The 23,687-nt window shown below is 35.9% G+C and overlaps 1 protein-coding gene across 1 annotated transcript; it reads left to right on the top strand.

Moving 5' to 3' along the window:
* The first annotated feature begins 1,248 nt into the window (after positions 1–1,248).
* On the top strand, positions 1,249–18,892 carry LOC145586095 (uncharacterized). The gene is made up of 25 exons (XM_081642832.1): positions 1,249–1,374; positions 1,458–1,608; positions 1,746–1,855; positions 4,160–4,325; positions 5,265–5,365; positions 5,460–5,532; positions 5,628–5,763; positions 5,961–6,121; positions 8,398–8,522; positions 8,606–8,702; positions 9,531–9,627; positions 11,598–11,649; positions 12,241–12,342; positions 12,433–12,579; positions 12,711–12,873; positions 12,947–13,195; positions 13,281–13,441; positions 13,525–13,653; positions 13,746–13,863; positions 14,312–14,507; positions 14,645–14,756; positions 14,848–15,002; positions 15,531–16,962; positions 17,323–17,517; positions 17,923–18,892. Exons 2-25 carry the CDS (start codon positions 1,476–1,478, stop codon positions 18,391–18,393), a joined length of 4,881 nt encoding a protein of 1,626 aa, XP_081498958.1. The 5' UTR covers positions 1,249–1,374; positions 1,458–1,475; the 3' UTR covers positions 18,394–18,892.
* Positions 18,893–23,687: the final 4,795 nt, after the last annotated feature.

Raw genomic sequence — 23,687 nt, 5'->3', positions numbered from 1 at the left:
ATTTATCTTATAAAGTTTTTCAATAGTTTTTAAAAAATATACAATATTACGCGTTACATATAACTTGTTCATGAGATAACTAACCGTTTTTAACTTGTTTAAAGCGGATACCCCCTCAAACCTTGTATTATTAAAAAATAAATAAAAAATTGACTTCTTTTAGACACACTGCTTAAAATTTGTATTATTTTTGACAATTTTTTCATTTTTATTTTAAGACCATACTCTTTTTATTTTAACACCATACTATTCGGTTCTATATTTCCATGTGATTTAGTTAGTACTAGAGCTGTCAAAAACCGACCCGAACTGGTGAATCCGAACTGTTTTGAACTGTTCCGAAAAGGAACCGAACCGCTATGAACCTGTTATTTTAAAACCGTAAACCGACCCGACCCGATTTTTTAAAACCTGAAACTGAACCGATCCGAATGTTTGAGAACCGTTAATGAACCGTACCCGTTATCAAGCAGAACTGATACAACCCGAAACCGAGAACAACCCGAACCGAGTACTTCCGAACCCGATAGCAACCCGACCCATTGTAAACCGAAACCGATTAAACCCGACAAAAACCTGATAAACCCAAATCGTTTACAACCTGTAACTTAAAGCCGAACACTATATTGTATTAAAAAAAATCTGAATCAAAAGCTTACTCTAGATTTGTTATTATTATTTGATCCTGAAAATCTTTATACAGAAAAGGGACTTAATTAAAGCTAAACAACTAATTAATACTCCGTATGATCTATTGGAATAACTAATTATAGAATGTTGAGGATATACTAGGATATATACGTTAACGTAACCCGTTTAAAACTGGCAAAATCAGTTATCAAACCGACTATGTTCAACTCGAGCCAATTATGACCTAAACCGATTACAACCCGACCCGATTAGGACCCGATATGTTTTGACCCAAAACCCGCTTTAAACTGACAAACACCGTTTTTAAACCGACCGACGTTAACCCGAACCGATTATGACCCGAACCAATTATAACCCGACCCGATTAGAATCCGACCCGAAAAGAAACTGTAATAAAAACAAACCTAACCGAACCGACCCGAAATTATTTAAAACCGACCCGAACTGACCCGATAATAATTCCAACCCGTTAAAAACCGATCCGTTGTAAACCGAAAACCGATAAACCGAACCAAAAATCGAACCGCAAAACCGATTGACACCCCTAGTTAGTACACATACAAATGATACAATTAACAATTTCCTTCATCTTTGCATCAAAAAAACAATTTCCTTCGTCAAATGACCGGTTACCCAACTTGAAGAACAACCCCAAAATTAAATCCCAACTTTTTCCGGCGTGATCAATCGGAATCTCGTCGGATCTCTCGATCACTCGTTTAGGTATATTTTTCTCTCTCCTCAAATGGCGTCCCAATTTCGATCATCAACTTCGAATTCAAAAATTTAGATGTTTTTTTTTGCAGGTAATTTGAGCTACAAAAATGGAGTGGACTACGATACAACATCTAGATCTTCGACATGTCGGTCGAGAAGCGAAGCCATTGCAGCCTCATGCCGCTGCATTTCATCCCAGTCAAGCCCTAATTGCTACTGCTGTCGGAAAATACATTATTGGTAAAATTGCTAAAACCTCAATTTGTAATTCTTAAAATTAAAATGATTATTGTTGTGTTTTTTTTTATTATAATTGATTGTTACTATGTAATTGAGTTGGTATGTGATGTTATTGAATCTTGCTTGGTGTGTTGTAGAATTTGATGCACTCACTGGGAGTAAGATCTCTACCATTGACATTGGTTCGCCTGTCGTTCGGATGTCGTATAGTCCAACCAGTGGTCATGTTGTGATTGCTATACTTGAGGTAATGTTGCGGAATTATTGAATTATATTTCCTTGTTGTAAATTGTACTCCGTAATTATTGAATTATACAGCCTTGTTGTAAATTGTACTCCGTAATTATTGAATTATACTGCCTTGTTGTTGCTATACTCGAGATAATGTTGCGGAATTATTGAATTATACTGACTTGTTGTTCTTAGAAAAGCAAGGTTTGCCGACTACTGAGTACTAACTATAGATATATCTTGCTCGAACATGTCACCTGGCTTGATTTATGCTTGTTTCTACCTGATCAATCCCTCTGAATCATCCTTTTTGACAAAACGATGTTCCCAAAGTCTCGGTCTACTTCTCTATCATAAGGCTGTCTACAACCATAAGTATCTTACATTACGAGGGCTTAAATCCATGGGGTGAATCATCCTTTTCTCATAAGACTAGTTAAGGCTTAATATCCAAGCTAAGTCCTCACAAAAGGCAGCTAAAGGATGAAAAAACTTCTATGATTCATGGCGAAAGTTCTTTATAAGACTATAACTTCCATATTTAATATTAGATTTCAAGTCCCATAATTTTCAATACGAGTTCATTCTTTTGTGTATTTACCAGGGATTTTGGTTTGGCTTGTTGCTCTTGGGATGGACCAAGTTCAACTCCATATTGTTCAGGTTATTAACACAGTCATCGGGATCCTTAGTAGCAAAACTCAAAATTTACATGACCTTGTGGTTGAGAAGGTTCACTAGTTGTGCTTTGCAAGATCTACATTAGTTAGTAATTCTTTTCAATTTACTTAATTTCCTTAACTCTGGAGTTTGGAGTAATAACATCTACTTCTAAGGATCTAACATTATAAGGACATGTTTCCCCTTTTATAAACCACCTAGGTACTCTTTGAGATATATTCTTGTAATCTTTGACCATTTAGGTTGTAATGTCCCTCTTGCCTCTCATCTCTCACCTTTTACCTCTTTTCTTACTGTTTCCCTCCCCCATGTTATGATATACTTCCTTAATTTTTATTACTCGCAACATTTTAATAGTACTCCCTTCATTTTTTTTAATCGTATCACCCGGTGATGCGCAGAGTTTTAGGAAAGTAATATAATATTGTGAGTGGATGAATAATTTACTATAGTAAAAGTAAGATGGAGACCATGAAAAAGAAAATATGTGAGAGAGTAAATATTTTTATTATTTAAGTGGGTACCATGGAAGAGAGAGAAATGATAAAATAATTTGAGTGGGGTTTAAAATAAGGGAGAGAAATAATAAAATATAGTATAAAATTACTAAAAAGTTATGCATTTTAAAAAAAATCCATACAAGGGAAGTGATGCATTTAAAAAAAATGGAGGGAGTATACACTATTCACATACTTCCCTTCAATTGCATTTCGTGATTTATGTGGGATTTTGTTAGATTTGTCTCAATGTCTACTTCATTAAAATTTGATTTTTATAATTGTTACAAATGTATAATTTAAGATAAAAACGATAGAAATAATACATTGGCAAACGTGAAAACAAGAATTGTTGCAAGTAAAAAAAAAAAAAAAAACGGAGAAAGTATATGCTGATGATGGTTCCATTGACATACTCCTGTCTACACCAGTTTCTTTATATCTTTTCAAGGCTCTGTTTTTGGGGAAGGATATTGGTATGTGTAAGTTTTCGTAGCCACAATGTTGTGATGAGTCAAATTTCTAAGCTGTACGAGAATTGTGAGTGATTACCTGTGGGTAGTTTCCTCCTTTTTTTCGTTGTAAAAATCGTTTCTAAGTGCTGATAATTCCGTAGCTTGTGAATGAAATGGCAGAAAGGGTACAATGTCTCTTTAGATTATTTTTTAATTTTTAAGATATCTTATTAACTTAAAGGGTGCTTTTGCATCATAGGGAGATATATTTAAGGAATATGGGCACTAATGATCATGTCTTCTTCTTGAATTCCAGTTAGTATTTTGGTATGCTCTTCACAGAACTTCGTTGTGGTGTTCTTGTCTCAAAAATTCGCTGTGGTGTTCTTGTCTCAAAAATTCGCTGTGGTGAATGAAATATATTTAAGGAATATGGGCACTGATGATCATGGGATTAAGGCTTTGATTGATTGATCTCTCTTCATCTCTTGCACTCATGTTGTTGAAACTTCAATAGTTAGATTAATTAGTTTTAAGTGGATGCTGCCTTCTGTTACCACGTACCGCCATGATCAGCCCTGAACTAGCATTTGGGGAAAGTATAGTAAACCTGAGATCCTTAATTTGTGCACAGCTTAAAATCTTTTAATGACATGTCAAATGTTGATTGAGTGTTTTGCTATTTAGGACTGTACCATCCGCTCCTGTGATTTTGATGCGGAGCAAACTTGTGTTCTTCACTCACCGGAGAGGAAAATGGAACCAATTTCTTCTGATGCTGAAGTTCATATGGCCTTGACTCCTCTCCAACCTGTTGTTTTTTTTGGGTTTCACAAGAAGATGAGTGTAACAGGTTTGTTTGGCTCTATTATTATGTAGATAGTGAATTTCTATTAGAGGTGCCTGCAGCTCAACTTGTTTATCTGTATCAAATATTTTTAGTGTTTGTTAGGAAGAAAATGGTCTTATATTGGCAAATGTAACTTTATGAGGGGAAGTTGGTTGAAGCTCTTATTAAGGGCTTCAATCAGTTATTGCTATTCCATTGGAAAAACTAAAACTTATCTCGCTGTAAAACTTACAACATTAATATCAAGTTGATGAAGCATTCCAAAGGTGAGTGATCCTCATATTTCTACGGGCAGGAATAGCAATAGCTTTTACTTAATCTGGAATTTATCCAATGGTTGTCTTTTGCTAAACATTACTGCCTTCAATAAGATTAGAATCATTGTTTATGTCAGTATTAAGAATTAAGATCATGAACAATTGTGTATTGTTCCTATATTGTTTTGGCTGCTTGTAGAACAACTATTATTACTACCCTATTGTTTTCACGACTCCCTCCGTCCTAGATTTTTCTTCACACCTCCCTTTTTCACTTTTATTTTAAGAATGACCCAATCTATGTAACAATACCTCCCTCTTCCTAAGACTGAAAAGTTTGGTCCCCCCATATGCTTTCTCATTCAATCAAAAATAAAATAAAATTATACCTCACTATTTCTTGGCACATCTGCTTTTTCAATGATATTACAATGCATAACCACTTATTGCCTAAAAATTATTGCAAAAGTGTTGAGGGATTTTTATTTTTGTAGTTGTAATTGTGGTTGTGGCAGTAACTAGCTTTGGATAACTGGAGTTTGAGAAAAAAAATTGGTATCTACTGCTAGGAGGGGAGATGAGGCATCCGTGTATGATTTAATTATTGTGTGCATGATGTGAACTTTCTGCCTTAATGGCTCAGCTTTTTTTTTAGCAATTCCACTTAATTTTACTCTTTAAGCAGTTGTCGGAACTGTTGAGGGAGGCAGGTCTCCCACAAAAATAAAGACAGATTTGAAGAAACCTATTGTGAATCTTGCTTGTCATCCCCGACTTCCAGTTTTGGTAATTCCACTGCTTGATGTCTTGCTCACTTTTTCTTTGCTGCTCATAATCTGTTTGACCATCAATTCTGAGCTTTATGAGGCTGTGATTTCAGTATGTAGCTTATGCAGAAGGGTTGATTAGAGCTTACAACATTCATACGTATGCGGTTCTCTACACATTACAACGTAAGACTGGAGTTTCATTCTTGCCTTCCTATTTTGATTGCTTTGCAGCAGCATGGATACTTATGCATATGCCTCACTTTAACCTGATGTTGCAGTTGATAATACTATAAAGCTACTTGGTGCTGGTGCCTTTGCTTTTCATCCAACACTAGAGTGGATGTTTGTTGGTGACAGACGGGGTACACTTTTGGCATGGGATGTGTCTACAGAGAGACCAAGTATGATTGGAATGTGAGAACCTTTTTAATTACCTTTAATAAGTGTCTCATTATGACTTGTTCTTGAGTACACTGTTTGTCAAGTATGACTCATTATCTGTCCTTTTAACTTGGGTCCTTCCACCTTACCATTTTGTTATTACAATATCTGCATATAAAAATTGTGACATAAGTCATGCGCAGTGTAACACTCTTTAAAATTTATTTCAGAACACAAGTGGGTTCCCAACCTATCACATCAGTTGCTTGGCTGCCAGCATTGCGGTTGATAGCCACTTTGTCAAAAGATGGTTCCCTTCAAGTCTGGAAAACACGGGTGGTACTAAATCCCAATAGAGCGCCTATGCAAGCAAATTTCTTTGAGCCTGCTGGTTAGAAAATTCTTGAACTCTTTCCATTGCTGACAAATTTGTGTAATTAATCTTATTTTTAGTAAGATTATTAGTTTATCAAGCTGAACTCTAGAGGATTCAGGGTAATGTTCTCTGCTTCTAGATATGTTTTAACTGAATCCTGGGTATGAAACTTATCTCACATTACCCTGTCATTTCTGTACAAGAAAGAATTAGTTGCTGTAATTTGGATAATGTTCACCTTTTGAAATTTTTTATTAAATAATCATATATCGTTAAATGCTCTGTAAATAATTATTAAGTGTTTTTTTGCAGATTAACAGAATCCCGTAAAAGACCCCTCTTGGTTTCTTGTTAGAAATAACAGTTATTATTTATAAATTTTAATATAAAGGACTTAATAATTTTAAAAAGCGCGCAAGACGCATTCAGGCTTGAGAGCTGGCGCCTTAGCTCTGCCAGGCACAAGGACCTAAAAAAGGTGCATGCCTATGTGCTTTTTGCTAGGTTGCAGGCGCAGAGCTTTTGCGCTTTATATTGTGGCCTTTGTAGGGCGTCAATATCTGTTGTGTATTATAGGTTTTTAAACACATTACGTGACTTTGCAACAGTCAGTTTTACTTGAATACTAAAGGAGAGAGAAGGCGGCCATATCCATCCATTTAATTCAAGAAACCTAGCTATCATGGGGACTCTTTCTCAAAGTTCTTTTATAGACTTATTTGATAGAATATAATTAATTTATATGTATAAATAAAGTACACCTCACCTACAAAAGGTGAGTGCCTTCACCTTGTGCCTATGTTCCAAGGTCATTTGCGCCTTGCTGCACCTCTCGCCTTTAAAAAGTAAGTAAAGGAATGACAAAGAAGATAGGTAAATTATGAAGCCATTTTTCAAAGTAGGAATGTTTGAACCGAATTATTAATTGAGAAAGTAATTAATTGAAATGTTTTTTAGTCTATGGACCTACTGTTTTTTAGTTAACTGAAATTTGATATCACTGGGTAATCACATTGAAGTTGGTAGCTTGCTGAAATACTTTTCAGCAGCATGTTTTTCTATTATTTTTACATTATTAAATATTCCAGTATGCACCCTTCAAATTTCTTGGCTTCCTACAGGAAACTGGAAGGCTGACATGATTACATCTAATGACACAAGTCCTAATCCATGAGCACCCATAATTAAGCTATAATTGCTAATTTTATGTTGAATTTCCTAGAAAAACCCTTTGATGGACCTCTGTGTAAGGAGTCCAATTCTTCCTACATCCTAGATTTTTGAGATCCCCTCGCTACTAAGTAATCTGTGCTTGGAAGAGCAAGGAGTATAACCTGTGTATGAAAGGAGATACAAGACAGACACAAAGTCCAGCTGGCTTTCAGAGAAAAGATTAATTGATAATGGCATCCTGATTTTCTCACCTTAGGATAGATAAGTGCTCATTAGTTTATTACTAATGGATGCTATTCTCTTATAAACCCACTGATTATGCTCCTTTGTACTCCAGATTTCTACAGAACTGGAAACTGCAGTATCTATTCAGTTTTCATATCCAACCATAGAGACATTTTTGGCTGAATTAAGTTGAGCTATTGTAACAGACTAGACAAACTTTAGTAACAGAGCGATAAGCTTGAGGGAAGTGTTATAAGCTTCTTCGCCTATAGGCTGTGGTGGTGGTTGTTGGTCTACTGCCCTTCTTTTCAGTATATTCTTTGTAGATATCTTCCTGTAGCTGCTTCTTATACCAATAAAGTAGCCTCATAAGAAGCTTATCAAATCTGAAAAATCTTCAGTCATAAATCTTAATCCCTTCATGTGCATTGCAGAGACTCTGCGTAAAGCATTCTATGCCAAAGTGTAATTTTTTAAGATTTTTTTTTTTTTGAACTATGTAAACAAATCTAATACACTTGTTGAACAATCAATCGTAGAGCTCGGCTCTTATTTTGCAAATACTCTACTGACTACTTCAGGGAGAGTATAAAGACATCATTCATTGTACTTTGAATAACTACTATATTATGAATGCTTGGCATGTGTGTTCTAGCTCCCTCTCTCTCTCTATGTATGTATATGTTTGAGCGTTTGTGTCATCAATGAGACAATTTTTGGAGGTGCCTGTACTTTAGTCTACAGAAATCCAGGAGAAGTTATACTTTTTAGCCAAGTATAAACAATTCATTTTGTTAGAGTTTGTTGTGGTTGGAGCTTGATGTAAGCTGTTCTTTGAAGCTGCTTTCATTTTCTTTTCTCTCATGTCTACAAATTATCTCTCTCTTGTGTAGCAATCGAATCTCTCGACATTCCAAAGATTCTATCTCAGCAGGGCGGAGAAGTTGCTTATCCATTGCCACGTGTCAGAGCTCTGGAAGTTCACACTAAACTGAATATGGCCTCATTACTATTTGCAGTTGAGTATATTCGTCTGAATGAATTTTCTTGGCTTATCACTTAATTTTTGAAGGTTTGATATATTTTTTTTTTATCTATTAGAAAATGGCAAATGTAGACAATGTTAAAAACAAGGCATTCACTAGAGAAGGAAGGAAACAACTCTTTGCTGTTCTCCAAAGTGCAAGGGGATCTTCAGGTGATAAGAAATTGTTTTTAGCTTCTTAATGCATTGCCATCATGTTTCTTTGAGATGCTTCAATGCCTGTTTCCTTTGAAGATGTGCTAAAAGCTGGGCATACAAGTGCACTAAGACTCTCTCTTTTTTTTTTTTAGACTTCAAGTCTTTCTGACAATGTGATTCAACTATTGTTTTAGTGACAAAGAAATAGGCTTTGGTATCTTATACTGCTAGTCAAATATAGTAGATTTGTAGCTTCCATGCTGTTTGTTTATCACCCCACTTGTATTCTTAGAGATTTGATTGTTCCCTCCTTGCTAAACTTTTGAGTTGCAACGAAATCTTGGGCTAGGACTGTGTTTGACGTTGTTTCTAAGACTGGATCAATACCAATTATACACTCTTTTGTCTTTTCAAAGGAGACCATTAAGTTGGGATAAAACCTAGCAAACATATGTTTATGCTAGTGTGATAGACAGAGCAAAAATTCTAGAAATGTTGGTTTGACGTAACTTATAATTTGCTCTGCCAGCTTATAGTCAGTATTTTCTTATGAAGCATAAAATGTTTGATTTTTTTTTTTTTTTTTTTTTTTTTTTTTGTGATAGTACATGTTGTTATCTATCCATCAATTAGCCCCTTTCTCAATCTAGAAAATATCTTATTTTAAGAATATTGTATGTTGTTCCAAGTTTCTACAATGTTTACATTCCACATACTTTGGTATGTATAAAAGCAATGAGACAATTTCTCATGTTAGATATTGCTTTATCTTGCCGTTCAGTACTGATAACTTTACTTTCTAGGGCAATTGTTCATTTTTTTTGATGTAATCTTTGATTGCAGCATCTGTTTTGAAGGAAAAACTTGCTGCTTTGGGCTCTTCTGGAGTACTGGCTGACCACCAGTTGCAAGCACAATTGCAAGAGCATCATTTGAAAGGGTGGGTTGAGATGCTGTTTTAATTTTAATTTTTATCCCTATTGTTTTCGTATGAAAGGAGAACTTTTTTTAGCGACATTTACTGTTGCTTTTCCTATTTAAGAATCAATGCCAGCACAGTTAATATTCATTCGGCTACTCGGTTTAGTGTGAGTCTAATAGATGGATTTTGAGCAAAGAGCACCTTTTGATGAGAGACTAGAACAAAAGGCTTCAAGGAAACTAGTCTTTACTGATCTGTATGAAGCCAGTAGGTGAACAATGGTATTGGTGGGTATTTGTACCTGAGATTCTTGGTAAGGATCAATATATTGAGTGGAATAGGAGATCCTTTGAACATGGTATATTAGAAATCCTGGCAAATTCAAAACTTAAAATAAATTAATGTTTTACTGGACATTCTGCATTTGTTACGCAACAAACTATCAAGCCAAGCAAGGATAGTGGGTGGGCATATTATTGGACTATTGGTTTGAATTCTGAGAATTTGATGTTGCAAGAAATGCTTATATATGAATTGGGTCTTGGTGTTGATTAATTGGTTTTAAAATTCACTAGTTGATTTGTACACCATAGAGATGAGGGCCATGTGGCTGCATGTTGGATTAGGGTTTGAATACTCATTATATATATATATATATATATCCAAAATCTTTCAAATTGCTTCCTCCCTTTCTAAACTCTACGCTTACATTACTGTCCTTGAAAAAATCATTTTGCAGATTTTTTTTGGGTAGTTTTACCATATGTTCACAGCCTCACACTATGTTCTTAACAAGCAAGCAATATGAAGGAGTGTATCCATAAAAGTGAACAGGGATTGTCTTTTAAGGTCTTCTGTTCATCTGTTTAAACTTTAAAGAACTACAGATAAACAGAAGGCCTTAAAACTTCCTACCCATGATTGTCTTTCTTTAATCCTTATGTCATTTTGTGAGCTGTTAGACCTTTTTAAACGTTCCGTTGCTCACTTGGTTTATAGCTCTGCTGGAGACACTAAACATTGGTGTTGGCCCCGCTTGTGCCTGCTATGCGCACACAAGTGCCGCGACTAACCCCTCATTCTTGTAGCCAATTGGAAAAAGTGCTCCTTATGAATCAAACGCTTACTTGTGCTTCAATAAGTATTCATCCCTTTCCGCACAAGACTTGCACCCTTGCTGCTTGGTAGGCAAGGGCGTGTTGTGCTATTCGTTATCAAAACACTCGAACCTTCTAAAAGGATTGATAAATTGATATGGTGTCAGTTACACCATGATTTGATATGCTACTGTAGAAATCTTTCTCAAGTTCAGGCATCTTACATTTTATTCAAGTACAATATCCTTGCATTGGCATTTTTTTTGCTTTGCATATCAAATTATCAATACATGATCGATATTTTTTTTTATTTTTTATTTTTTTATTTTTTATATCAATATTATGGTATTTAAATGCTGATTAAAGTTGATAGCTCTAGTTAAACCTTTTACTAAGGCTATGTTCAGTTCAACTTATTTAAGTTTGGTATCAGCATACTTCGATCAGACCATATCAGATCTTATCTTATCTTTTTATTTGCGTTTATTTATCGTTGAAAATCTTTATTTTCATAAATTAAATTTTTTGAAAATTTCATCTTGGAAAGCACATAATAATACGAATTTAATGACTTCTCATTTGATAATTTTTTATCTTACGAATTAGTGTTTAGATTAGGTCAAAGTTTGGTCAAATCTAGAAATCAGATCAGATCAAATCAGAAAAATTCATACCACATTAGATCATGTGAATTGAACATAGCCTGATAAGAAATGTGAAATTAGTCATTGTTCTGGCTAAATGACAATTGTTGGACACTTGCACTTTAAAGTAGGAAAATTAGGAAAAGCCTGGTACCTCCTCTGTTAAAAAACAACCTTTTCATTTGTTTTTTCAATAAAATTTATTTAGTTTCTTCATATCTGATTAAAATTTTCTTTATTATGCCAGACAAAATCAGCTTACAATTGCTGACATTGCGCGGAAGGCTTTCCTGTACAGTGTATGTTGCTGCATTTTCTTATACTTGAAAATTCATTGTAGGCCTTTATGCTGTAGGGGAAGTTCCATCTTATGACTATAATGCACAACTGCACATTTGATACTGTTGTAATGAATGTTGAGGCATTTCTGTATATGACTTTTTTTTTTTTTCTTCTTTCCTAAGGCTTATCTGATTAGTAACTGTGGAACCTTTGTTCTCACTTTGGCCTGAAAACATGTTTTCTTATCTTTTGTATGGAACTATGGATGTGCCACAGTTAGATGCTATTAGAGTATATTATAAGTCGGTGACATTCTATGATCAGCAACTGCTTGGAATTATGTTTGCTATTGCTGTAGATAAAATATAATTCATGGAATTGGTTATGTTAAAGAAATTGCTTACATCAATAGATAATATTTACATCAGTGTTTACATATTTCTATCAATTTCATTAATATCATTGAGTTAAAGGTTTTCCAGTTCTTTGTTCAACACACTTGTTTCTGTGATAAAATTCCAGTTGGGAAACTACTATTCCTTTCGAAGTAATTTGCTCTTGATACTTATTCCTTCATTTATTGTTCTATATTCTATTTTGTTTCACAGCATTTTTTGGAGGGGCATGCCAAAAGTGCTCCAGTTGCTCGTTTGCCTCTCATCACCTTACTAGATACTAGCAACCATCTTAGACATCTTCCTGTTTGTCAGGTACATCTTTCACTGGTCCCAGTAAACTGTAATTTTATATCCTTTTGATTTCATTAACTTATCTGCCTTGAAATTTGTATTCCATTTCAGTCATTTCACTTGGAGCTTAATTTTTTCAATAAAGCAAATCGGGTTCTGCATTATCCTGTCAGAGCTTTCTACATGGAAGGTGTAAATCTCATGGCCTATAATCTATGTTCTGGAGCAGACAGTATTTACAAAAAGCTTTACAGCTCGGTACTAAGGCTAACTTCTGTTTTTTTTTTTTTTTTTTTTTTTTTTTTTTTGTCACGAGTGTTCTGATGTTTTTGTGTATCTGCTTCCATGATCATGTCTTAAACTCTTCCCTTTTTTGCTGTTGCTTTCAGATGCCTGGAAATGTTGAATATCAACCAAAGAGTGTTGTATATAGTAGGAAGCAGAATTTATTTCTTGTTATTTTTGAGTTAAGTGGTGCAGCAAATGAAGTTGTTCTCTACAAAGAAAATACGGATACCCGATTGGCGAATAGTAAAGACAGTACAGTCAAAGGTTGGTACATATAGAAACCAATTTCAGGTCTTCATGTGGAAAAATATTTACACTGGATTTTGTATTGATGTAGGTCAAGATGCAGCGTTCATTGGTCTTGATGATAGCCAGTTTGCTATTCTTGACAGTGATAAGATTGGACTTGCTTTGTATATACTTCCTGGAATGTCATCTAAAGAACTTGATGACAAGAACAAAGCAGCACTTGAAGAAAATCCTACAGCAGATCTGGCTGCTGATCCTGCTCCAACAAGTTCTGTCAAGGGTCCAGTGCATTTTATGTTCGAATCTGAAGTTGACCGTATCTTCTCTACTCCATTAGGTAATTACAAAAGAAAATTTATTTCTTTGATTTTCACTTTTATTTTTGAATATTTTGCTGATCCATTTTTTTTTTCTAATTGCAGAATCAACCTTGATGTTTGCTTCTCATGGAAATCAGATTGCTTTGGCAAAGATTGTGCAAGGATATCGTCTATCAAGCAGTGATGGCCGTGGCCATTATATACCAACAACAGCTGAAGGGCGGAAGTCAATCAAGCTGAAAGCAAATGAGATAGTACTCCAGGTTACTATCACATTTATGCACAGATTACTTACCTCTTAAGAGGCATTTGGTTAATGTTGTTTGTTGGTTGACTACCTTTGTAGGTTCACTGGCAGGAGACTCTTAGAGGTCAAGTTGCTGGGATAATGACTACTCATAGAGTTATTATTGCTTCAGCAGATTTGGAGATTTTGGCTAGTAGCTTAGCAAAATTTGATAGAGGACTTCCTTCGATATCCTTTGTCAATTGGGCACCATTTTTCAGTTTTTGGATCTCATAATTAAGAATATTTACAGAACTTGTTGAACTTGACTTTTTTAATACTTTAGATCTCTTTTGTGGATTGGTCCTGCTCTCCTTTTTTCTACTGCTACAGCAATCAGTGTGCTTGGATGGGATGGAAAAGTGAGGACTATCTTGTCAACTAGCTTGCCAAATGCAGGTATAGTGACCTTAGCTTTTTATGTATTGCCTAATATTACTCTTTTGTCTACAATATGTTATAGTTTATCCATCCCTAGTATAGTGACCTTAGCTTTTTATGTATTGCCTAATATTACTCTTTTGTCTACAATATGTTATAGTTTATCCATCCCTAAGAGAATGCCTAACAATTCTGTTTTGGCATTTGCCAAAATTGATATTTTACTGTTTTGTATAGTATGCATCAACTTCTGCCACCTCCATTGTTGCACTAGCGTCTAGTATATGTATATTATGTGTTTTAAATTATTTAATGAAAACACTTTCCAAAACTTTCTATTATGTCGAAGTGGACTTTAGGACAGAGGTTATCTGAGCAATAAGCTGTTGCTTAATGACCTTTATTTTATCTGTTGAAATTTTTTACTTTTCAAGTGGCATAAATTACTTTTTTTTTCTTACTGCAGTTCTTGTGGGAGCGTTAAATGATCGCTTGTTGCTAGCAAACCCAACAGACATAAGCCCCAGGCAAAAGAAGAAAATTGAGATAAAAAGCTGTCTTGTTGGACTTCTTGAGCCTCTTCTTATCGGATTTGGAACAATGCAGCAATACTTTGAGCAGAAGCTTGACACTCCTGAAACATTATATCAGATCACATCAAGGTATTCTTGGAAGTATTACGACCGTAATGCTTATTTTGGGACTTGTGTCCATTTGTGATTTGTATAGGGTGCCCTGTGTCTTATTTCCTTTTCAGTGTGACCTTCCATCTGACTTGTTCATAATAATTCTGGTGAAGGTTTGACAGCCTTCGCATTACGCCTAGATCACTTGATATATTAGCTAGGGGCTCTCCAGTTTGTGGAGATCTTGCCGTGTCATTATCCCAAGCAGGTCCACAGTTTACTCAGGTGACTATTGAGTTATATTTCAAAGATTATGATACAATTATATCTTTACAATTATTGTTTTCCTCACTTGCAATTTTGGAAATATACCTAGGTGCTGCGAGGAAGTTATGCCATCAAGGCCCTTCGTTTCTCTACTGCTTTGTCCGTGTTGAAAGATGAATATCTGCGTTCAAGAGATTACCCTCGATGTCCCCCGACATCTCATTTGTTTCATCGTTTCCGGGAGTTAGGATATGCCTGTATCAAGTATGTTGGTATTCCAAATAATTTTGAAGTTTTCTTTCTCATATGACCTTGATGATTTTTTTTGACTTGTTTTTACGGAGGAGCATTATTAGTAATCATCTTCATTTACACACATGCTTCCAAAATATGTAACATTATTCATAGTGACTTAATTTTGTGTTGGTGCATCCCGTATTGCTGATCTGTGGATGTTTCTGTATGAAATGTTTCCCTTTTTGCCCCCCCCCCCCCCAAAAAAAAAAAGCTAAGTTTTATACACCCAAATTCCAAAACAACACACTTGCCAAATGCTCCACTCACTAGTTTGGCTTTGCCAATTCCATTCAGGAAGAATTAATTGAAAAAAAATATACAGAGGGAGTTATATATATGGAATGAGAAATCATGCATTGCTCTTTTTTTTTTTTGGTTATTAATTTCATATGTGAAGATGGTTTTGAATAGCAGCAGTCCGTAGGTTTTTTTATGTGCAAATGATTTTACCCTTCTTTTTCCTAGATAACAGATAAGTTGCAAATGAAATTGCAGGTATGGACAGTTTGACAGTGCAAAGGAAACATTTGAAGTTATTTCAGACTATGAAAGCTTGCTTGATCTATTTATATGCCACCTCAATCCAAGTGCAATGCGACGTCTTGCACAGAAACTGGAAGAAGATGGTGCTGATCCAGAGTTGAGGAGATGTTGTGAAAGAATTTTACGAATTCGTTCCACCGGGTGGACACAAGGCATTTTTGCTAACTTTGCTGCTGAAAGCGTGGTTCCTAAAGGACCTGAATGGGGAGGTGGAAACTGGGAAATTAAAACACCAACAAATATGAAGGATATACCTCAATGGGAATTAGCTGCTGAGGTAATGCCATATATGAAAACTGATGATGGGCCTATCCCTGCAATTGTGACAGATCATGTTGGTGTTTATCTTGGCTGTATAAAAGGAAGAGGAAATGTTGTTGAAGTGAGAGAAGATAGTTTGGTGAAAGCTATTACATCTGCGGCTTCTGATGGTAAGCCAAACGGGATCTCTACTTTGGCTGATTCGATATTGAGCAAGGGAACTACTGCAGCTGATTCGAAGGGTGCTTCATTGATGGGTCTAGAAACACTTACCAAACAGTCTTCAGGATCTGCTGCTGCAGATGAACAAGCAAAAGCTGAGGAAGAATTTAAGAGATCACTGTATGGTACTTCTGGTGGTGATAGTAGTGATGATGAAGAGGGTGAGTCAAAAACTAAGAAATTTCAAATCAGAATTCGAGATAAACCGCTTTCATCTGCTACTGTGGATGTCAATAAAATCAAAGAAGCCACGAGGCAGTTCAGTTTGGTCCCGCCAATGGGTAGGACCAAGTCATCAGCTGGTGGATCTCAGGACCTTGGCCACACATTCCAACCCGCTGTTACAGCAACCAGCATGGGCTCAGTTCCCCCTATTTATGCTACTCCCGGGGATTTCTTTGGTTCTGATGCACTAGCTCAACCACCTGCTGGTTCACAGCCATCACCAGTGGTGAAGGGAGGTGGGGCAGCTGTTGGACCTATTCCCGAAGACTTTTTCCAAAACACTATCTCTTCTCTTCAAGTTGCAGCTTCACTCGCTCCTCCAGGGACTGTAATTTCTAAACTGGATCAAAACTTTCAAGGTGTTGGAAGTCATCAGGTTGCAACTAGTCAACCTAGTTCATCTGCAAATAACGTTGGTTTTGCAGATGGTGGCGTACCCCCTGAAGTGACTCAACAAACTGCATATTCAACTGAATCAATTGGGCTTCCAGATGGAGGGATTCCACCGCAATTTGTGGGTCAGAATGTTGTCCTGCCACAGCCTCAGATTCAAGCCACTCAGCTGTCTAGTTCCTCTCAACCTCTGGATCTGAGTGTATTAGGAGTGCCTCCTGGTGCGGCAGACTCTGAAAAGCCTCCTGCACAACCCATTCCAACTTCTGTACGTCCGGGACAGGTGAATTTCCCCGTCTTTTCATGTTTGCATTTTGTATATCTTTGCCAGCTATATTGAATTTCCTTTGCTCTAGTGCTGAAGATTTCATTTTGTGCTTTATTATGTTACTCTCTTATAAATCATCATAGCTTTGCTTTTTTTTTTTTTTTTCCTTTATCTATTTTCTACCTAGTCACTTTGCTCCATGGTTTTTGTAGTTTTCTGTAGGAAGTCCAAATATATTAACAAAAATAAAGTTAACTTCTTCACATGTTGTTCATGTAGTTTTCTGTAGGAAGTCCAAATATATAAACAAAAATATTTTCAGTGGGCAAATTCTTGAGTCTTCTCTAATTGTGATTACACTTCACTTTGAAGCAGGTTCCTCGTGGGGCAGCTGCTCCAGTATGCTTTAAGACTGGACTGGCACACCTTGAGCAGAATCAGCTACCAGATGCATTATCCTGTTTTGATGAATCTTTCCTTGCTTTAGCCAAAGATCACTCACGCGGTTCTGATATTAAGGCCCAAGCCACTATCTGTGCTCAGTATAAGATTGCAGTTACTCTGCTTCAGGTATTATTTCTATAAACAACCTTTTTGAAGATGGGGAACTTCCCTTTAGCACCAATATTTCCTTCTATTGTCTTATTAGAGGTTATTATGACCCAAGTTGTTTTCCTGCATTCTTGGTGTGCTACTATGCTGGATTGCAGCTATTGGTATTTTGCTTCGTGGTTAGGGACTTCCTTGACCTTGGGCCCTTAGCCAAATATATATCTGGCTGAAATGCTGAATAGAAGTTGTGGTCTGTGTGAAGTGGACAGGAAAACCTAATGGTTTTATTATTTTGTATACAGTTTTGCTGTATGATGTGTTTTTTTGCATAAGCCTACATGTTGTTAGGTTCTATATCTATCTGTTATAAAAAAATTCCACCTATAATTGTAAACCATTTACCCAACCCACATTAATTTTCAGGAAATTGGACGGCTACAGAGAGTTCAAGGCCCTCGTGCTATTAGTGCAAAAGATGAGATGGCCCGATTGTCCAGGCATCTTGGTTCATTGCCTCTTCTTGCAAAACATCGCATAAGCTGCATAAGAACTGCCATAAAACGGAACATGGAAGTCCAAAACTATGCTTATTCGAAACAGATGCTCGATCTCTTATTCTCTAAAGCACCTCCTGGCAAACAAGAGGAGTTGAGGAGCCTGATTGACTTATGTGTCCAAAGGGGCTTAACCAACAAATCAATCGATCCCATGGAAGATCCATCACAATTCTGTGCTGCCACCCTCAGCCGTTTATCCACAATTGGTTATGATGCTTGTGATCTCTGTGGTGCTAAATTTGCTGCATTATCAGCACCTGGTTGCATTATATGTGGTATGGGAAGCATCAAAAGGTCAGACTCTTTAGCAGGTCCTGTTCCCTCACCATTTGGCTAAGGTTAATGAATTGATTGGATTTCAAAATGAGATGAAACCATTGCTTCTGTCTCACAATTTTCGGGCAAATTATGATGTTTTTGACTGGCTGATTGCTGTGCAAGACATAATTGAGATCTTTTAATTTCTATTACACCCACATTCTTTTCCTCCTTTCCTGTTTTCGTTTTGCCTTTAGAGGTTGGGAAAAAGAGGAAGGGGTTGTTTTACCAGGTTTTGTCCCGAGCATATGTGTGTATTTGTGTATGTATAACGAGATTTTTTTTTCTTGGGAAGGAATATGCATATAGTATGTAGCTGTTATTACCCCTGTATAATACTGAGTAGTTCAAACTATCCATTAATTATAACATCTTGGATATTTAGACACTTTAGTTGAAAATGGTTGCTCCTGTAAATGCCATGCCAGTTTTGACATTGAGAATTCGCCTTTTCAGTTTGAGGAGAAACAAGTGTGGGGAACTTGGGGAGGGTTACGGAAAATTTTCGTTTGTGTGCTTGATGTTTATCTAATTTGGGTAATTGATGTTTACAAACTAATAGAAAACATAACAAGCGGAATAAGGGCCTGTCACATTTATTGAGCTGAGTTGAACTAAACTGAATAGAGCTGAAATGAATATTTTAAGAGAGAAGGAAATTAGGAGCTGAACCGAACTGAACTGATTGGAGCTGAACTGAACTGAACTAAACTGATTGGAGCTGAACTGAACTGATATTAAGCTGAAGTGAACATGCCCTAAGTTTGCAAATCTCAGGTACTCAAAGCAAAGAAATCTAAACGAGAAAGACGTTAAGTGAAATTTTGCCAAAACTCAGGCAACTAAAATGGAGATATCCTTGAAAAAAATAAAATAAAGGTTCTTGTGGAAATAATGGATTAGTAACAGACTTTAGAACCATTTCTCTCTCTAGGAAACCCAAGTCCATCCTCCCACAGCTTCCACCGCCACTACTTCTCTTAAGGCTTGCTCGCTAGTGATAGGCGTTTCTCCTCTTGTCATTGCGGCGAGTCCAGTTCCTTGCTTTTCTTAATTTTGCTTTTTTTTTAGGTGTTTCATGGTAAAGTAGATAGGGAAGATTGGAGAGTCACTTTTCGTTCTTCACATCCATTGGTGGTTGAGTCAAGTTTCGATGTGTCGTCTAGTGTTTTAGGTTTCAATTATCCAATGAAACAAGGGACCAAGGCTATTCTTAACACCGCCGTTGAAAGGAGTTATGTTAATTGCTTTTGCGACAGTAGAGGTGAAGTTAAGATCAGGGTTTTCAGTTTTCTCCCTTAATCCAAGGCTAAGGGGAGGTGGTTTTCTTGCGTTGGTCTAAGCTAGACGACCGTTCTTTAAGTTAGGTACCGATTCTGCTGGTGAAGTTTGTATGGGTTCTTTTTGCTTCTTCCAGTTGGCTCACGATCAGTTTTGTGAGTGTCTTCCTATTTTTACTTTGTTTAATAGATTTAATTAGTTGTTCTTGATTTAACTTTATCTATTTATGTTTTTCTTGCTTAGTTTGCTTGTTATGTTGCTTGAGTTTTTGTTGTTTAATAATTATGTTCATGAGTTGGAGCTCTGTCGGATAGCTCTAGTTCTGGAGGTTGTTGAAGTGTTGTTTTCTTTGGAGTCTTGTTGGTTGGTTTTGTTTATGGATTTAGGGGCTGTTAGGTTAAAAAAATTCCTTGTTTGTTGTGTTTGTGATCCTTTTGGTTGCCTTTCAGGGTGGTGACTTTGTTCCCCATGGAGCTATATATAAGAATTCGGGTGCGGGGAAGTCTTCACTTTGGATTAGTGGTTCCCTTCGCCGGTAGTATGGGTGGTTTTCTTTGTTATGTTCTCTAGGGGTATTCCTTTGTTTCTTGTTGTGGGATGATATGGTGGTCATTTAGTTTCTATCATCCCTTTGCAAGATTTGGTGATGACAAAGTCAGTCATCGTTGTTATTCTCAATCTTGAAGGAGGCTTCCCATTTTTAATGGTTGGGGTAAGCAAAGTCCTCCATCTTGCACTCTCTGTTGGTAGAGTTGCAAAAAGGGAACTTGCATTTGGGTGTCAGGTTTCTCATGTTTGGGTCATTACAAATTGCGACTCTCTTTGTTTTGTTACGAGTCTTCAAGGAAATAGCTTTGCTTTTCAATCCCTAGGAGTTGGAGTTGTGTCAAATGTCCTTTTGTCGGCAATAGGGTGCTTACAATTTTTGGTTGTTTCGTCTCTCTTCAACTTCCACGAATTGGTTTCTAGGTCAGTGCAAGTTCCGGTTTCCTTCTTTGAGTTCAACTAGAGCTTATGGTCCATCTTGGATTCTTTAGTTAATATGACATCCATTGGTCCACTTAATGGTTTTGGCAGGATTTCTTTGGCTGTCCAGGCTTTACAGTTTAAGGTATGGTGTAAGGCACTTGTGGTATCTTCATTCACTTTGATCCTCTAGTGGTAGTGGCAAGGCGTGTATGGGGGTTTGTTTCGGTGCGCCGCATCAGCTTCAATACTCATAGTTTCTTTTGTTGTTTGTGTGTTTAGGTGTGTTTTTTTGTTTTCTAGTTCTCTTAGGTTGTAATTTGCTTTTATTTATATAGTTCTTATTGTGTAAAAAAAAAAAAAAAAAAAAAACTTGTGGAACTAAGATCGATGTAGGACGAGTGTAGGCATGTCAAGAAATAAGGAGTATTTATTTCTTAAGTCATGTGCCAAAAAAAAAAAAAAAAAAAAAGTGCTTGCACTCTTGTAGTGAATCAACGAATTTAAATAATCCGTGGTTTATACGCACGGGTGTACAGTGCTCATCGTACACCCGGATAAATAAAAAAAAGGCGGAAAGAACATTCCGTGTTTCTTAAAGAACATACATGTATTTGACAAAGAACATGTTTGTATTTGACAAAAACATGCATTACCAAAGAACATAAAAATATAATAAAAAGAACGAGATAAAAACTTAATAAAATTTTCTAAAAAATTACACAGTATTAACGGAAAAAATTTAGAGGTGATAAAAAATTGAGTAGGGCCGGGCCATATCATAATTTCTCGTGCCCAAGCCCGTAAAAAAGCAGCGGGTTTTTGGGCTTTTTTCAAGCCCTATTTCGGGCCGGATCGGGTCGGGATGCGAGTCATGCCAATGTTGATCACCTCTTGAAAAATCCTTACCAAATATATCATTTCCCCAAAAATTAGTTTTCTATCTCTCCAAAAAAAATTCAACTTTCCATAATAATTTACACTCTAATATTATTTTCAATTAAATATAATTTAAGATTTCAATATCAAATTTCAAAATAACATAAGTTAAAAGAACATAATTTATATTGTAAAGTACATATAGAAAATACCTAAATAACACAATAATCAAACTCAAAGAACATACGATAACAAAAGTAATTTAAATATGACATATGATAATAAAAATAGAATTTAGGCGTCACTACGATCTTAAAGAACATACACGCCAAATTCAAAGAACATACTTTGTAATATTAAGCCCAAAAAAACATATATGTTTATCAACATATGTTAAATAACATAAGTCATAATATAAAGAACATATTATTTTATTAATGAACACACTGATCACACTCAAAGAACATATTAAAGGTATGTTCTTTGTCAAACATAAGTATGTTCTTTATCAAATACTATATGTTCTTTCCGCCTTTTTTTATTTATCCGGGTGTACCATGAGCATGGTGCACCCTGGTATATTATCTAATTTTCAAATTTAAAAGACCATGCCGATTTTGTTTGTCAATCATCATAACTTTTCCTTTCTTTTTATAATTGTACTGTTTGAATATTAATTTGGAAAAATTGTCAAAAATAATACAAATTTTCACCCATCTGCTAAAAACAAGTCAATCTTTTAATTATTTCTAAATAATACAAACTTTGAAGGGCATCCGCTATAAACAAGTTTTGACCGGTTGGTGACTTGATTAATAGGTATATAGGACACGTGTCATTGTTAGATTGGTTTGACAATTTAACATGATTTTCTAAAATGTTTTTTTTATTTTTTTATTTTTATTTTTAAAAGATATAAAGCTATTATTATTATTATTATTATTATTATTATTATTATTATTATTATTATTATTATTATTATTATTATTATTATTATTATTATTATTATTATTATTATTATTATTATTATTATATCTTAAAAACAGATAAAGTTATACAACTTATAGAAAATTAGTGGGAAGTCTGAATACAATTTGGGCCCCTATTCCTCTAGATATAGAAAAGCCGATCCTAGTAAAGATATGAGCTGCAGCATGTGTCCCAATGTCCTGAGTCTTCGAGAACTTCTGGATCCGCTTCAGCAATGCAACCGCCTCATTTTCTAACTCCCCAAGAGAAGAGAAAGAGAAAGGAGGGAAGCCATATCCAATCGCTCGACAACTGGATTCGTACTTGAGCCGCTTCCGATTGGCTGCATCAGTCACTACCCGTCCAGGAACAAAGTTAGAAAGCCTAGACTGTATCAATGGAGAAGACCCTGTCAAGTCAACACATATATTGCGACCACGATCCCAAGAATAAAGTAACACATCTGCACGTCTGAGAGCTCCATCGTTTCCTCCAAATAACCCAATGTCCACCTCCTTTCTAGCTGAAATCCCTGATTGGTAGCTGAAATCCCTGATCATCATCATCATCACCATCATCACCACCATCATCACCACCATCATCACCACCATCACCACCACCACCACCACCACCATCATCATCATCATCACACCACCACCACCACCACCACCATCATCACCACCACCATCACCACCACCACCACCACCATCACCACCACCACCACCACCACCATCATCACGAACTTTTAACAAGGTGCATATAACAATATGAACTTTGACTAATATCCGTAATAGCACCAACTTCTTTATCAGGTGCACAAAATATCATAAATGAAACCTAGAACAAAGTTTTATCCAATACGATGATTTTATTAACTTTTTTACAAATTTTGATATCATATTTAGTCCTCAAGGTCCAAATTGACCCAAGACCTTAACCGAGACATTTTTAGAGCACGCAAATCAATTTTTTTGTAATTTAATTTGCTAAATTTGATCTCAAAATTGACCTCCAAAACCTCGTTTGATAATTTTTTTTTCCGCATACAAATAGAGGCACGCAATAACAGATGATTTTTGATGATAATAAAATATTAGATACCATATCTTCGGCAAAACTTTTGGTATCGAGATTCATTTATGATATTTATGCACCTAATGAAAAAGTTTGTGTTGTTGTGATGTTGAGGCTAATTTTGCATTATTATTATTATTATTA

The sequence above is a fragment of the Chenopodium album genome, chromosome 16, assembly GCF_948465745.1.
Source record: "Chenopodium album chromosome 16, dcCheAlbu1.1, whole genome shotgun sequence".
In the NCBI taxonomy this organism is placed as follows: Eukaryota; Viridiplantae; Streptophyta; class Magnoliopsida; order Caryophyllales; family Amaranthaceae; genus Chenopodium; species Chenopodium album.
This window is presented reverse-complemented; position numbering and strand designations above follow the sequence as displayed.